The sequence below is a fragment of the Gadus chalcogrammus genome, chromosome 16 (assembly GCF_026213295.1).
Source record: "Gadus chalcogrammus isolate NIFS_2021 chromosome 16, NIFS_Gcha_1.0, whole genome shotgun sequence".
Classification (NCBI taxonomy): Eukaryota; Metazoa; Chordata; class Actinopteri; order Gadiformes; family Gadidae; genus Gadus; species Gadus chalcogrammus.
In genome coordinates this window covers 35,244,900-35,261,163 of record NC_079427.1, presented here as the reverse complement: position 1 = coordinate 35,261,163, position 16,264 = coordinate 35,244,900, and the positions used below count along the sequence as shown (strand labels likewise).

The 16,264-nt window shown below is 44.6% G+C and overlaps 1 protein-coding gene and 1 long non-coding RNA gene across 2 annotated transcripts in view; both read left to right on the top strand.

Moving 5' to 3' along the window:
- fer1l6 (fer-1 like family member 6) overlaps positions 1-16,264 on the top strand; it is a 210,437-nt gene that overhangs the window by 154,481 nt on the left and 39,692 nt on the right. The window contains exons 33-34 of the mRNA XM_056610925.1: positions 9,461-9,537; positions 9,622-9,750. Of these exons, the coding sequence (XP_056466900.1) occupies positions 9,461-9,537; positions 9,622-9,750 (206 nt within the window). The remainder of the gene's footprint in view (positions 1-9,460; positions 9,538-9,621; positions 9,751-16,264) is intronic.
- Positions 10,052-14,521, top strand: LOC130405750 (uncharacterized). The gene is made up of 3 exons (XR_008904366.1): positions 10,052-12,928; positions 13,329-13,365; positions 13,604-14,521. It is a non-coding gene; the product is annotated as an uncharacterized LOC130405750 (long non-coding RNA).

Genomic DNA, 16,264 nt, shown 5'->3' with positions numbered 1-16,264 from the left:
CTGGTGCTCTGCATATCTTTAATTGGCCCGGGTCGGGTTGCCACAGTGTGTGTGGGTTTCAATGTATGTTCTTGTGCATGTGCGGTGTGTGTATGCGGTGTGTATGTGCGTGCTTGCGGTGTATGTATGCATTCACGCGTGCTGGGTATGTGTGTATTATCTGCAGGCTGCATGGTACATGCGCACATGAGCGACTGGTGCGACAGGCCTGCTATTATAGTAGTAAGATTATAGTATTAACAATATAAAACACTTTTAATGTAATTGTCACCACAGCAATGTTAAAAGGAGTAATTAGTTCTAAAAAAAACATTCTAAACGTCTATTAGTCATGCACCTCACACTTTGGATCCTATTTTACAGTTTGCTGAAGTATTTAATTCAGTTGTGGCAAAATAGAGTTCTGTAGATGCTCCTACGCCACACAGAGCCATGGCTGCGGTTGTTACGTTGGCTTTAAAGGTCCCATGACATGCTGCTTTATGGATGCTTTAATATAGATATTAGTGGGCCCCTGGTGGGGGTGTGGCCCTAAGCAGCTTGCAGCCACGGTACCATGCGTTCTGTTTACAGTGGATGTATCGCAATGGCGAGGCGCACACAGCCTTTGGCCCTGTTCTGTAAATAATCTCGAACACTCCGGGTGCTGGTTCAGATTCAGATTCAGATTCAGATTCATGCTAGGGGGCTTACCTCCACGCACAGTCTCAGCTCTGGTACCGTACTCCTGGATAAGGGTTGGACTCTATTCTTCTCCGGAGTTGCCGAGGGCGTGAGGCGCCGGGCGGGTGTGGGGATACTCATAAATCCCTGGCTGAGCGCCGCGGTGTTGGAGTTTACCCCGGTAGACGAGAGGGTCGCCTCCCTGCGCCTAAGGGTTGTAGGGGGGAAAACTCTGACTGTTGTTTGTGCGTATGCACCAAACAGCAGCTCAGAGTACTCGGCCTTCTTGGAGACCCAGAATGGAGTCCTGTATGGGGCTCCAGTAGGGGACTCCGTAGTTCTGCTGGGTGACTTCAACGCCCACGTGGGCAACGACGGAGACACCTGGAGAGGCGTGGTGGGGAGGAACGGCCTCCCTGATCTAAACCCGAGCGGTCGTTTGTTATTGGACTTCTGTGCTAGTCATGGATTATCCATAACAAACACCATGTTCGAACACAAGGGTGCTCATAAGTGTACCTGGTACCAGAGTACCCTAGGCCGAAGATCAATGATCGATTTTGTGATCGTGTCATCTGATCTGAGGCCGCATGTTTTGGACACTCGGGTAAAGAGAGGGGCGGAACTGTCAACCGACCACCATCTGGTTGTGAGTTGGATCAGGGAATGGGGGAAATTTCCTTATAGACCTGGTAAGCTCAAACGAGTAGTGCGGGTGAACTGGGAACGTCTGGAGGAGGCCCCCGTCCTAGGTATCTTCAACTCACACCGCCGGCTGAGTTTTTCTGGCATTCCTGTGGAGGTTGGGGGCATTGAGCCGGAGTGGGCGGTGTTCAAAGCCTCCATTGCTGAAGCTGCGGTGGCTAGCTGTGGCCTCAGGGTCTTAGGCTCCTCAAGGGGCGGTAACCCTCGGACACCGTGGTGGACACCGGTGGTCAGGGAAGCCGTCCGATTGAAGATGGAGGCCTTCCGGGATATGATATCCTGGAGGACTCCTGACTCGGTTGCAGGGTACCGACAGGCCTGAAGGGCTGCAGCTGCTGTCGTGTCGGAGGCTAAGCAGTGGGTGTGGGAGAAGTTCGGAGAGGCCATGGAGAAGGACTTTCGGTCGACACCAAAGTGTTTCTGGAAGACTATCCGGCACCTCAGGAGGGGGAAACGGGGAACCATCCAAGCTGTGTACAGTAAGGATGGGACTCTGTTGACCTCAACTGAGGAGGTCGTCGGACGTTGGAAGGAACACTTTGAGGAACTCCTGAATTCGAATAACACGCCCTCTATGTTGGAGGCAGAGCTCGAGGTTGATGGTGTTTCGTCGTCAATTTCCCTGGTGGAGGTCACTGAGGTAGTCAAACATCTCCGCAGTGGCAAAGCCCCAGGGATTGATGAGATCCAGCCAGAAATGCTAAAGGCTCTGGGTGTTGAGGGGCTGTCATGGTTGACACGCCTACTCAACATCGCGTGGGAGTCGGGTACAGTGCCAAAGGAGTGGCAAACCGGGGTGGTGGTTCCCCTGTTCAAAAAGGGGGACCAGAGAGTGTGTGCCAATTACCGGGGTATCACACTTCTCAGCCTCCCTGGTAAAGTCTACTCCAAGGTGCTGGAAAGGAGGGTTCGGCCGATCGTCGAACCTCAGATTGAAGAGGAACAATGCGGTTTTCGCCCCGGACGTGGAACTACGGACCAGCTCTTCACTCTCGCAAGGATCCTGGAGGGGGCTTGGGAGTATGCCCATCCGGTCTACATGTGTTTTGTGGATCTGGAGAAGGCGTATGACCGGGTCCCCCGGGAGAAACTGTGGGAGGTGCTGCGGGAGTATGGGGTAAGGGGGTCTATCCTCAGGGCCATCCAATCCCTGTACTCCCAAAGCGAGAGCTGTGTTCGCGTCCTCGGCAGCCAGTCAGTTTCGTTCTCAGTGGGTGCTGGTCTCCGCCAGGGCTGCGCCTTGTCACCAATCCTGTTTGTGATATACATGGACAGGATGTCGAGGCGTAGTCGTGGTGGGGAGGGGTTGCAGTTCGGTGGTCTGAGGATCTCGTCACTGCTTTTTGCAGATGATGTGGTCCTCATTGGATCATCGGCCTGTGACCTTCAGCACTCACTGGATCGGCTGGCGGCCGAGTGTGAAGCGGCTGGGATGAGGATCAGCACCGCTAAATCTGAGGCCATGACTCTTAGCAGGAAACCGATGGATTGCTTACTCCGGGTAGGAAATGAGTCCTTAGCCCAAGTGAAGGAGTTCAAGTACCTCGGGGTCTGGTTCGCGAGTGAGGGTACTATGGAGCGTGAGATTGGCCGGAGAATCGGAGCAGCGGGGGCGGTATTGCGTTCGCTTTACCGCACCGTTGTAACGAAAAGAGAGCTGAGCCGCAAGGCAAAGCTCTCGATCTACCGGTCGATCTTCGTTCCTATCCTCACCTATGGTCATGAGGGCTGGGTGATGACCGAAAGGACGAGATCGCGGGTACAAGCGGCCGAGATGAGTTTTCTCAGAAGGGTGGCTGGCATCTCCCTTAGGGATAAGGTGAGAAGCTCAGCCATCCGTGAGGAACTCAGATTAGAGCCGCTGCTCCTTTAGGCAAGGCAAGGCAAGGCAAGGCAACTTTATTTATATAGCACTTTTCATACACAAGGCAGACTCAAAGTGCTTCACATGTAAACATTGTCATACAATAAAATAAAATAATAATAGATAAGTAAAAGAAAAACATATGCAAAGAAATGGGTAAATTAGAAAAAGGCATTTTAGTATTAAAATAGAAAATAGAGGCAAAGTTAAAAAGCTTTTTAGAAAGTGCAATGTATTTAAGATTTTAGCAGAAGGCTATAGCAAACATAAAAGTCTTCAGTCTTGTTTTAAAGGTGCTCAGAGTTGGGGCAAGTCTTAAATCCTCTGGGAGTTTATTCCAGCTATTTGTTGCATAGTAACTAAATCCTGCTTTCCCATGTTTTGTGTTTACTCTGGGGATAATTAACAGATTGGTCTCAGAGGATCTTAGTGGTCTAGAAGGCTGATGTAGTGGAAGCATATCAGTTAAATATTTTGGGCCTAAACCATGTAGGGATTTATAGGTTTGCAACATTATTTTAAAATCAATTCTCTGACCTACAGGAAGCCAATGTAACGATTTCAGAATTGGTGTAATATGATCAAATTTTTTGGTCTTTGTTAGAACTCTAGCAGCAGCATTCTGAACAAGCTGAAGCTTCCTCAGAGTTTGTTTTGGGAGACCTGTGAGGAGACCATTGCAGTAATCAAGCTTACTAGTGATAAAGGCATGTACAAGTTTTTGTAAGTCTTCGGTGGACATGAGCCCTCTAAGTCTTGCTACATTTTTAAGGTGATAATATGCCGATTTTGTAACTGATTTGATGTGACTGTCAAAATGTAAATCTGAATCCATGATAACCCCTAGATTTCTGGCTTTGATTGAGGTTTTCAGGGACAGAGAGTGAAGGTGCTGGGTTACTTTAAGCCTTTCCGTTTTAGAACCAAATACAATTATCTCTGTTTTGTCCTCATTTAGTTGAAGGAAATTTCGGCACATCCATTCCTTCACTTGCTCAATGCACTGGCACAGCAGATCTATGGGCCGATAGTCATTTGGTGATAGCGATACATAGATTTGCGTGTCATCAGCATAGCAATGATGGTCAATATTGTTATTTTGCATGATTTGCCCTAGTGGGAGCATGTAGATGTTGAATAAAGAGGGTCCTAAGATCGAACCTTGTGGGACTCCACATGTCACGTTGGTTGATTCTGATACAAAGTCGCCAATGGAAACAAAGTAGTTCCTATTTTGTAGGTAGGACCTGAACCAATTTAAGACAGTGCCTGAAAGCCCCACCCAGTTTTCTAACCTTTCCAGAAGTAATGTATGGTCTACAGTGTCGAATGCAGCACTGAGGTCAAGTAGCATTAGTATTGAGGTTTTGCCAGAGTCTGTGTTAAGACGGATGTCGTTTACAACTTTAATAAGGGCGGTCTCAGTGCTGTGCAGGGGTCGAAATCCTGATTGGAAGGTGTCATAGCAACCAGTTGATGCCAGGAAGTGATTTAGTTGCTGGAGGACAACTTTCTCAATGATTTTACTTTTTTTTTCTTTTTTTTTTTTTACTTTTTACTAATGAAGGGTAGATTTGATATTGGTCTGTAGTTGTTAATAATAGAGGCATCTAGGCTCCGCTTTTTTAAAAGGGGTTTAATAACTGCAGTTTTCAAAGCTTTTGGGAACTTGCCTGACTGGAGAGAGTTGTTAACTATCTGCAATATGTCTACTGCTAGGCAGTCGAAAACATTCTTAATGAGGTTGGTAGGTATAGTATCAAGGCAACAGGTGGATGGCTTTAGTTGTGTCACAGTTTCCACAAGATTTTGAGAGTCTATAACATCAAAGCATGCCATCCTTGCCACGTAATTTTTGCCTGAACAGGGTGGTAGTCCAACATTTTTGTTTGACGTGGAGATATTGATGGCGCGTCTGATACCTTCAATTTTATCAATATAAAAAGCTGCAAACTCATTGCATTTCTGCGTGGAATGGAGATCAGGTGGAATTTCTGTTGGGGGGTTGGTCAGTCTGTCAACAGTTGCAAATAGGGTTTTTGCATTATTAGTGTTGGTTTTAATGATATTGGAGAAAAATGTTTCTCTAGCATTTTTTAAGTCTAAATTGTAGGCACGGAGGCTCTCTTTATAGATATCATGGTGAATATGAAGTTTTGTTTTACGCCAGATGCGTTCAACCTTCCTGCATTCTTTTTTCTGTGCTGTTACAGAAGCAGCTTTTCTCCAGGGTGCCTTTTGCTTTCCAGAAATCGTTTTAACCTTATAAGGTGCAATGACATCTTTGACTTTCAAAATTTTCAAATTAAAGTTTTCTACAAGATCATCAGCAGAACATGGGTTTAGAGGTGGTAGCAAGGAGATGGCCTTTTTAAAAAGTACATTAGAATCTTCATTGATATACCGTTTTTTGACTGTTTGATTTTGTCTGTATGTCGGGAATAAAAGATATTTTAAAGAAAACACAAAAGTGGTCAGACAAGGAAGGATCAGTCACAGAGAGATCAGAAACATTGAGGCCCTTTGTGATAACCAGGTCTAGAGTGTGCCCCTTACAATGAGTAGCCTCTTTCACATGTTGAGACAGTTCAAATGTGTCAACATTTGAACTGTTTTTTGGCACACTTGTCATTCAAATCATCAGTATGAAAATTGAAGTCACCAGTTATAACTAGACAGTCAAATTCTGTGGAGATGCTAGACAATAATTCTGTGAAGTCATCGAAAAAATTTGCAGAATATGTGGGTGGCCTGTAAATAATTAATAGGAGAACTCTGGGGGAGCATTTCAATACAGCACTAAGGTATTCAAACAATGGAAAATCACCAAATAACATCTGTTTCCCCTGAAATACATTTTTAAATATAGCAGCAACCCCTCCACCTCTTTTTCCAGATCTACATGCATCAAAAAAGTTATAGTCGGGAGGAGCTGTCTCTATCAGAACGGTTGCACTGTTATTTTGTTCCAGCCATGTTTCAGTTAAAAACATAAAATCCAGTTTAGAAGTGTTAATAAGATCATTAACTAAAAATGATTTGTTATTAAGAGACCTCACATTAAGTAGAGCCATCCTGATGGTGCTGTTGATAGGCTTTAAGGTTGTTTTTGGTTTGGAGGCAATAGATATGAGATTTGTGAGGTTAGCAGTGTGTCTAAGTTTCCCTTTGTTTACTCTCTTAGTGGTTACAGCATGAATGCGAAAGTTGCCCTGCTTTGACGTAGGCAACCTTGGGTTCAGCAGATTATGAGAAACTTCCTTTATACTGTGTCTACGGCTGAACCCTTTTTTGTCTCAGTAATACTCAGGACTACTATCAGTACGGTGGTGGGGGTGGGGCGCCATCCTCCTGGGTGTTAGCGTCCTGCGGCCATGACGTGGCGATGCTATCATTGACACAGATGCAAGTTTGATGCCAGCATATTCCAGTTTCTTAAATTCGGCTGGAAAATCGCAAAGGGAGACATCGAAGACTCTATCCCAGCTGGAGTTGTTGTTGTGGCTATGGGAGAGATGAGGCTGGAGGTCATCGTCGATGGGGGAATGCAGAGGAGGGGGGTGTCCGTTCCTCGCCAAGCCAGCATCAGCGATGGGGGAGGGCACAGTGTTGATGGCGTCGGGCGGGCTGTTGTCTCTCTTCAAGGTCTGTGGGCTGTCTGCTATCTGTGTGTCAGATAGTGGCAGAGTAGTTGTGTGGGGGAGGCTGTAGCCTCGCTTCTTCTCAACCTGTGCTCTGATTGTGGCCTGTGCGTCAGACCATGGCAAGATTGTGGCCTGTGCGTAAAGCGAGAAGAGAAGATTGTCCCTCAACAGTTTTGAGCCTAACCTGTTTGGGTGTAGGCCATCTGCTCTGAAAAGATATTTGCGCCCCCAGAATAAGTTGAAATTGTCAATAAAGTCCCTTCCTCTTTCATTGCAGACTCTGGAAAGCCATGTATTCAGTGCAAGTAGACGACTGAATCTGTTTATTCCCCTGTCAACTGTTGGTATGGGTCCACTGATGGAAGACTTGATGTGAATTGTGTCCAGTGTATCCAATAGATCAGTGTAATCCCTCTTCAGAAGTTCTGACTGTTCTCTTTGAACATCATTAAATCCTGCATGCACAATAATCTGTGAGATTTTGGGGTTCTCCAATATGACTTTGTCTAGTTTATGGTTGATATCACTAACCATTCCATATGGGAAGATGCATGTTTTGATCTTCTTACCGGTTATATCCTTGATAGTTGAGTCTCCTATAATCAGAATGTCTGGTTCATCTGCTTTCTCTGAGATGGGCCCTTGTTGGACGGTGGCAGACACATGCGCAGCCCGCCTCCGTGGCGACTGGTTGTTCCGTCTCTGTCCGCACTGTCCGTCCGGACGCATCTCGGGGCTCAGGGGTGCATCGGTGGCAGGCGCGTTCGTGGACTCTTGAAGTGGCAGGAACCGGTTCTTCAGTGGCAGGGTTGATTTGAGTGACGGGCTAATCCGGCTGATACATGTAACTTTAGCTTTGGGTAGCTTAGCATTTGGTGTTGAGTGAACTTGTTGATTTACTTTGGTATGTTGCTTTGGTTTAGCGCCGACTCTGAGCCAGTGAGACGCAGCTGGAACTGTCTCTCTCTTGTCCAGCTTCGGGAAGGATACAGTGTATTTTTGATCATCTTGCTGTATCTGAGTGAGCTCAGCAAACTCATCCATCGGCACTGTATCCTGTGATAGTCCTTTGCATTTTTCTACTGCTGCTAGTCTAGTTTCAATTAAAGCCAATGTCTGTTTCAGTTTGGCGCAGTCTGTGCATTTCCCAGTCTCCGTGCCTGAGATATCCGAATACAGAGGCATGTTGGCGATAGGAAAGTCCAAGGCTTTTTCTGCGGTCTGATCCGGGAGTAAAAAGTGCCAAAATGTATTGTTGAATCGAGCGATTGAGGACGACGGAAACAAACTATATACTGTTAGGTAAATAAAATAAGATAAAGTAGATCTGAACGATGAATTAAGTAGTTTTTTCCAATGCCTAGCGGAGCTTCGGGAAACATGACCTCTCTCGGTCTTTACTTAGAAAGGAGTCAGCTGAGGTGGTTCGGGCATCTGGTAAGGATGCCCACTGGGCGCCTTCCTTGGGAGGTGTTTCAGGCACATCCAGTGGGGAGGAGACCTCGGGGAAGACCCAGGACTAGGTGGAGAGATTATGTCTCAACACTGGCCTGGGAACGCCTCGGGATCCCCCCGTCAAAGTTGGTCAATGTGGCCCGGGAAAGGGAAGTCTGGGGCCCCCTGCTTGAGCTGCTCCCCCCGCGACCCGACCCCGGATAAGCGGACGAAAATGAGATGAGATGAGATGAGACTCCGGGTGCTCCGGCGGGAGACCTGGAGCTCTATATCTAAATAATATCATATTATGCATAGATATCTATATCATATAATACATATTATCACCGCCAAAAGCTGTGTGGGCCTCCAGACAACATCATGAATCTCAAACGACTGCGTCGGGTTCTCCGACGTCTCTGGTTCTTCCACGTCCACATCAATCTGAAGTAGACTGAACCACGACATGCCATCCCGCGATTCTTGACCGCGGTTGTCTCCCACCGGAGCGGAGGGACCACCGCCTCGGCAGCGGACAGCGGGCAGCGCTTAGGCACCACCGCTTACTGCAGCGGGCAGCGGGCAGCGCCGAGGCGGTGGTCCCTCGGCAGACTCGCAGTGGGAAGTAGGGCTCAAGCGGGAGACGATCCCTATCCCTCCATGTCGTGGTTCATGTACTTCAGGCAGTCAAAGCCAAAGTTCCTTTCCCCCAATTCCTTCTCAACCATGGCTGAGAAAACCCCCACTGCGAGTCTCGTTGTGGAAATACCAGAGACGAAAGTCCGACGTGTTATGCGCCATAACACCAACAGCAGAACGGTTATCAAAATAACAAAGAAGTGTACAACACTTGCGTTACAGTCCTGGAGCTCTATATCTAAATAATATCATATAATACATAGATATCTATATCATATCATCCATATTATCACGGCCAAAAGCTTTGTGCGCATCCAGACGATATTATGATTCACAAACGACTGTGTCGAGTTCTCTGACGTCTCTAAAGTCAGCCTGACCCTCACAGCCTAGGCACCAGGCCAAATTACATCTGTAACCTTGCTTTACCGAGGCCACATCCCAAACAGGACAGAAGTCATGGTTTATTTATCTGTTATTTATTTTGGCTGTGATGCTTTTGATTTGACAGTCAGCAGCCAATCAGATACAGAGAAGAAGCAGAAAACAAAAGGAGCGCTGACCCCAACCAAACTAGCTACACTACTGGTACACACACACTCCCGCTCCCACATACAAACATATACGCTGTTAAACACATATATCCTCTTATATTGTTGTGTGTATGTGTAGCTGTATGATAAGGAGCTGGAGGTGGTGTTCGGTCCGTTCGATGACTGGGTGACCTCGTTTGACCTCTACCGGGGCAAGGCCAATGACTCTGATGGCTCCAATGACCAGAGATTTGTGGGGAAGTTCAAGGTAATGATTTTATACACGCATTTACACACACACACACACACACACACACACACACACACACACACACACACACACACACACACACACACACACACACACACACACACACAGGAACGCACACACACCTGCATGCACATGTTGTATGAATCTAAATGTGACTTCTTATTTTAGGATTTTATCATATAGCCTAATGGAGGTGTTTTGGTGGTGGGAATTTGAGCATCCACTGTAGCAAGGAAGTTATGTTGATGATATAAGAATAATTATCACTATTTACTCAGGAAAAGCTGAGAGAGTTAAACTCTCGGACTGTTGTATGAGACTGTGGTGTGTGTGTGTGTGTGTGTGTGTGTGTGTGTGTGTGTGTGTGTGTGTGTGTGTGTGTGTGTGTGTGTGTGTGTGTGTGTGTTTGAAGATGTGGAGTCTCTCTTTGGTGGAATTGTCCTTTTGTTTCGGGAGTTCCTAACTGAGTGAAATCACCCAAATGTATTGGTTGCAGGGCTTCAGAGCTTCTTTATGTCCATTAGCAGAAGTTACCAAAAGTTCAGACTATGGTGGGTGGCTCCAACCCTAGGGGGGTCCAGGGACATGCTCCTCCGGAAGAAAATGTTGTGCTTTTTAAAGTTAAATGCATCAATCTGCTGCCCTTGGAGAGCAAAATTAAGGCTAATTCTATGAAGAACGGCAGAGGTGTCAAAAGTATTCACATTCATTACTCATGTAGAAGTACTAGGGTAGATACTAGGGTTTGAAAATACTTCTGTAGAAGTTGAAGTATCAACTCAAGCCTTTTACTCAGGTAAAAAGTGTAAAAGTACTGGTTTCAAAACTACTTAAAGATCTCCTATTATACCACTTTTCTGGTCTTAATTTCTTATTAATTACTCCCATAGAGCAACCTGACACGAATCACAGCACAAAAAACGATGTAGATTTTCTGGAAACACTTCCTCTCATCTGGGCGCTTTCAGCATTCTCTGTCAACATTCGGCTTCATCCTTCTCTGCCTCCTCGCCCCCCTCCTGCCAACCCCACTCCGTTGTGATTGGTTACCTTCCGGAAGACCTGCGAAGGGCATTACCATACATGGAAAAATCTGGATTGTTCTACGTAGATAAATCCCGGAAATACCAAGAGAGTCTGGCTGCGGACATCCACCCACACATTGGGAAACAGCCACACTCCAGACATCCACCCACATAACTTCCGCTGCAGACATCCACGCACAGAAACATCCACCAGCACACCGGAAATCGAAAAATAAAAATCGGAAAATAAAATAAATGTGTGTACATAAATTAACGTAACAAATTACGGTATAAAATCGGATAAACGCTTCCGGTTTTGGACAGAAGACTTGACACTCGCTGTTGACTTTAAGCTGGAGCTTATGGCTCTTCTCTTTCTGTAAATACACATAATATTGTTTTACCTTGTGCTGCTGGACCACCTTATTTGCCCATTTTTAAATACGACAAACTCAAGTCTGTGTTTTAACTTAGCTCTGTGTGTAACCAAAGTGAATAAGTAAAGTCATAAAAAAATCAAAACATTGTAAACGTTTTAACACTTTATTCAGAAGCGTGTCATACACTCAACAGATAACCAAACTCAGAACCTCAACAAACACACACACACACACAAACACACACAAACACACACACACACACACACACACACACACACACACACACACACACACACACACACACACACACACACACACACACACACACACACAGCGACCCAGGAACATGGCGTTGACTTGAAGATCCTCCTCAGCTGCCATGTTAAGGAAGACCTCCATGTCTTCCTGATAATCAAAGGGGACTTCTGGCTTTGAAACATCGTTAAAAAACGACTGAGGCATCTACAAAAGACAAAAAATGTTACAATTGATGTTGTAATTGTAGAAAAAATTAAGATCTAAGACGATAAATTCTCACAGCACAGCAAGCTATAAAGGCCGGTAATTCAGTAGTGGTAGTCCACACGAAACAGGTTGAAAAATGGAAAAACGTAATATTTATTAGGGGTGTGCAGCAATTATTGTCCCTTCAGAGCATTAACTTTATCTATTGGCATATAATTAATGATAAGATATATTTCTACCTCATACTGTACTTTACATCTGTTTCTCTCTGTCATATTTTTTATGAACTGTCCGAGCCCCAGCACCCTATTGACTGGGGGACATTGAACATTTAGAATCTGAGACAGGGTAGGCTATAACAGTAATTCATTAACTTTTATCCTTTTTATTACATTTTTTATCTCTTTTACCCCTTTTAACTACTAACTAAGTGTTATGATCTCTTAGTTATAAACAGATTGTATGAACTAAATAGACTGATCGAATATTTAAAGATCGATTTTGTCAATTGAATGATATCACACTTCTCAGCCAATACAGCGGGGATGAACAGCTGATGCAACTTTAGTTAAAGCGGAACGAGCTGCGTCAATTCAATTCGTGCTCATTATTTTATCACAACTTAACTCTGTTTTGGTCTACAGATGACTGTCAAAAGTCAACATCTTAAAGAAGCTTACTGCGTTCACACCAAACGCGACGGAGCGACAGGATCCCATACAAAGTGAACGTATAGACACGTATCGGGCGAATCTTTCGCGAGAGAAAACCGGCGACAAGTATTGATTTGTCGCGCCACACTTTCGCCGTGCACAGGCGAGCGCGTTCACGAGGATGTGTGGCGCGACAAATTCGCTCGAGTTTAAATATTTGAACTTTGACACGAATTTCGTGTGATGACAGCCAATCAGCGTTCAACAGCGTGGCCACTGAGTCACATGTGTAACGTATGGCGACACATTAGTGCCATAACTCACTCATGTGATAAAAGATGCATTCGGGCGTATTATATTATTCCACACGCGTGGATATTAACTGCGAGTGCGAAAATGATCTCTGCTTGCGTGCAAATTATCTCTGCGCGCGCAAAACAGCCTCTCGCGCGGACAGCCTCTCGCGAAAGATGTTCTGCGCTCTCGCTCAAATTTAATTTTGGCACTATGGGGGAGGGAACCAAGGCAGGGCGGGCTTTCTTGTGATTGGCCGTTTCTGAAGCGCGATATTTAGTTGACAGCCCTGCTCAGCCCTCCTCTCATTCAATGGCTGAAACTCAGAAGACAACCGCGTCTGGGCAGGTCCCTTCAGGTAAGAAACCCTTGGCTGAATTCGGCCATTTGTGATGAACGAAAACTATGGCTTGTGTAAAATTTCATCCACGTATGTTTCTGAGAAATATGTTAGTGTAGCTAAACTTTGTATAGTCTAGATTAACGTTATTACTTAGTCGTTAACCACAGCTAACGCTAACAAATAACTAACGTTATCTTTAGGGATTACATTACTTAGCGCGATGTCTGGCTGGCAACAATGACTATTACGTGATTAGGCTAACTGAACTATTGTAGGGTTAACGTGCATATTCTGTTTGTTAACCTAAAAATACATCAATGGATTGTAAATATTATTTTACAAACTTGCTGGTTATGGCATTGGTCAAAAGTTGATGGATGTTCATTTCCCCTCACCCCCCATGTTTGTGACACAGATTTCACAGAGTTTCTGTTCCAGCATCTAGTATGGAGGTATGTCGGTCAGCTGTACCACAATATCCATAGTCGAGCTGTAATAATGGATAGTGAAATTAACTGCCAATGGAATTCCGTGTGTTCAGACACACACACACACACACACACACACACACACACACACACACACACACACACACACACACACACACACACACACACACACACACACCTTTTGTTTCTCATATGGAGAGAGATATGTATTTATTTTTTCACTTGCATTCTCTCTTCTCAGGACACCATAAGGAGACAGATCCTGACCCGGCTCCTGTCCAAGTTTGATCTGGGACTCACAAGAGAGCCTATTGATTTGGATTATTTTGAGCATATGTGTAGGCAGGAGTTGTATATTTTGTGCAATGCACTGTCAAGGCATGTTGATGTGAACCTGATTCATTGTATAAATAAACTTCTCATTAAGTTAAATCAGCCTAACTCCTTGTGTGCCATGCCAGTTCTCTTGTAGATAAATTATCTAATTTAACTCTGTCTTTTAGGTAACAGTGCACTAGTTTTCTGACTTAGTTGTTGAATGTCACGTCAGTCTTTTTATTTTGTCATTTGCTTATTATTGAGTTTTCTTTTACAGAACATAAACAAAGGTGGTATATATGTCTGCAGTACATCAAATCAAATAAAAGACAAAAAGTTAACATTAGGGAGAGGATCCATTTCTATTAAGGCACAAGTCAGAAAGTCAATATTTACACTTGTATACACACAAGGCCACTCTTGTACATGCTTATTGATGTATATTGTATATTTACCTAAACCATACATCGATATCGATAACTATTGATCATTTTAATGACCTAAAAAGAACAGGAATTACCATGCTGGATTTAAACACTTCTGTTTAACACTTAATATGACCTTCAACTGTTCTTCAACATGTCTACTGATATTGTCAATAAATATGGAACCGTGTTTGTGTAACATGTTTTATATTGATATTGATCTAAAGCAGGGGTTTTCAAAATGTGAGAGAGTGAGCCCCCCCAAAGAGAAAAAAATTCAGCTGAGCCCCCCCCCCCAATTTTTTTTTTTTCTAAAGACCTGTGTTTTGAAAGCTATGTTAATTATTTTACACATTTTAAACATCTCTGATCATAATTTTAAAACATTTGAAACATATTTTTTAAAAATGTTAAACATATTTCTGAAACATTAAAACATCTTTGTGCGTTTTTAAACACATTTCTTAACACAATTTAACAACTTTATCTAAGCATGTTTTAACTTAAAGGTTGGGTACGCGATTTGCGAAACGCCAGCAGATTTTGAAAATACACAACTCAAATGGTCCTACCCCCTCTCCTTCAACGCTGACTCTGACTCCACCCATTCCAAGTACCTGGACGCGCAATCATGCACGAGCGCGAACAGAGATGCGCGAGAGCGAGCCAGGCTAGCGTAGGTTTTCGTTTAACAACATGGCACTACATTCAGCTGTAAATTGCACCCAGTACCGCGGGAAGTAGGGGTTTTGGGGGTGCTGCAACACCCCCTGTCCGAGGCCCTGTCTTATCACAGAAAACGATCATTTCTAAAAACCAAAGTGGAGATTTCTGAAAACGCCGGTTATGTGTTGTCGTATCAACGGGGAGAAACGGGATTTTAGGTTCTGAAGCGTCACATTATGCACCAGGAAATGCTTAACGTCATGTGAGCGTCCGCTGTACCGTATTGGTCCGAATATAAACACAAACCCCATTGTAATACGACCTATATTTGGAAAAAAGATTTGAAGACCAGATCTTGATTTCATGAATAAATAAATTGTATTAATTGAAATAATATACGAAAATAAAAAGGCATAGAATAAAACACTGCATTGCCACTAAACAGTAGTGCAAATAGGCCGTACTGATGTGTACACCAAAGACTTCCTGACACTCCTCTGCCCCGCTGTGTTCGCTCTGGCTGTGGTCGCTCCGAACTGTTTCGGCCCGTGGCAAAGCGAGTCATCCTCGCTGCTGTCCAAGGCATGTTGAGACTCAGCATTTATTTAATGCTCATATGTCCTAGTGCTGAAAAAAGGTTATATGAAAAAGTGTGAGGGTAGCGGTGGTGCGCTAAACTTGTTCTGTGAGCAGCTGGATGTGAACCATGGTGTGAAGGAAGTGAACACAACGATCGATTTTCAACTGTGCGCGCATGCACTGGTGTAATTGAGCTGCGCTGCTATATATCTTTTTTTATCAATGTGACGAGTTGCGAGTCTAGTGCAGGCCGGGTTTTTTTTTCCAGCACCCCCTGCTGAGAATACGTTCTCGCGGCTATGGTTGCACCAGATGTTATAAACATTAAACGGTCACATAAATCATTACTATTTTTAGAAAATGTATGTTTGTTTCATATAATTGTATTGGAAGTCCTGGTTTTCACTAGGGTTGCCGCGGTGTGGACATTTTCACACCGAGTAATACACTCGTCTCAACACCGGTATTACCGAGTATAAACGGTATAAACTTTGAAACTAGGTCAAACGCCACACAAGCATCGGTTTTTAGACCCTTCTCGTCCTTCAGTTGCCGCCAACGTTCAAAAGCAGCGCCAAGGATTATTCTTGATTTCAGTTTTTCTCTTTCAGCGTTTTTATTATCAATTACTCTCTGAAAAAGAGTTTTCCTTCTCTTTGCTGGTGATGGTGGTGGTGGTGGTGGGGATTGTGGCGTGTTGTCTTCTACTGCTAGGTCCAAATGTGGATTAACTAGTTCCAGTAGATACCGCAGGATAACAACAAACAGGAGCTTGCTCTGGGTCACGAGCTCTGGGTCACGAGTACTGCACGAAGGGGTCGCGCGCGGGGGAGGGGGGGAGGGGGAGTGCAGTACGACCGTTTGATTGACGTACTTACTGTCCAATGAAACTCGGTGGCAATGGAAATGATTGG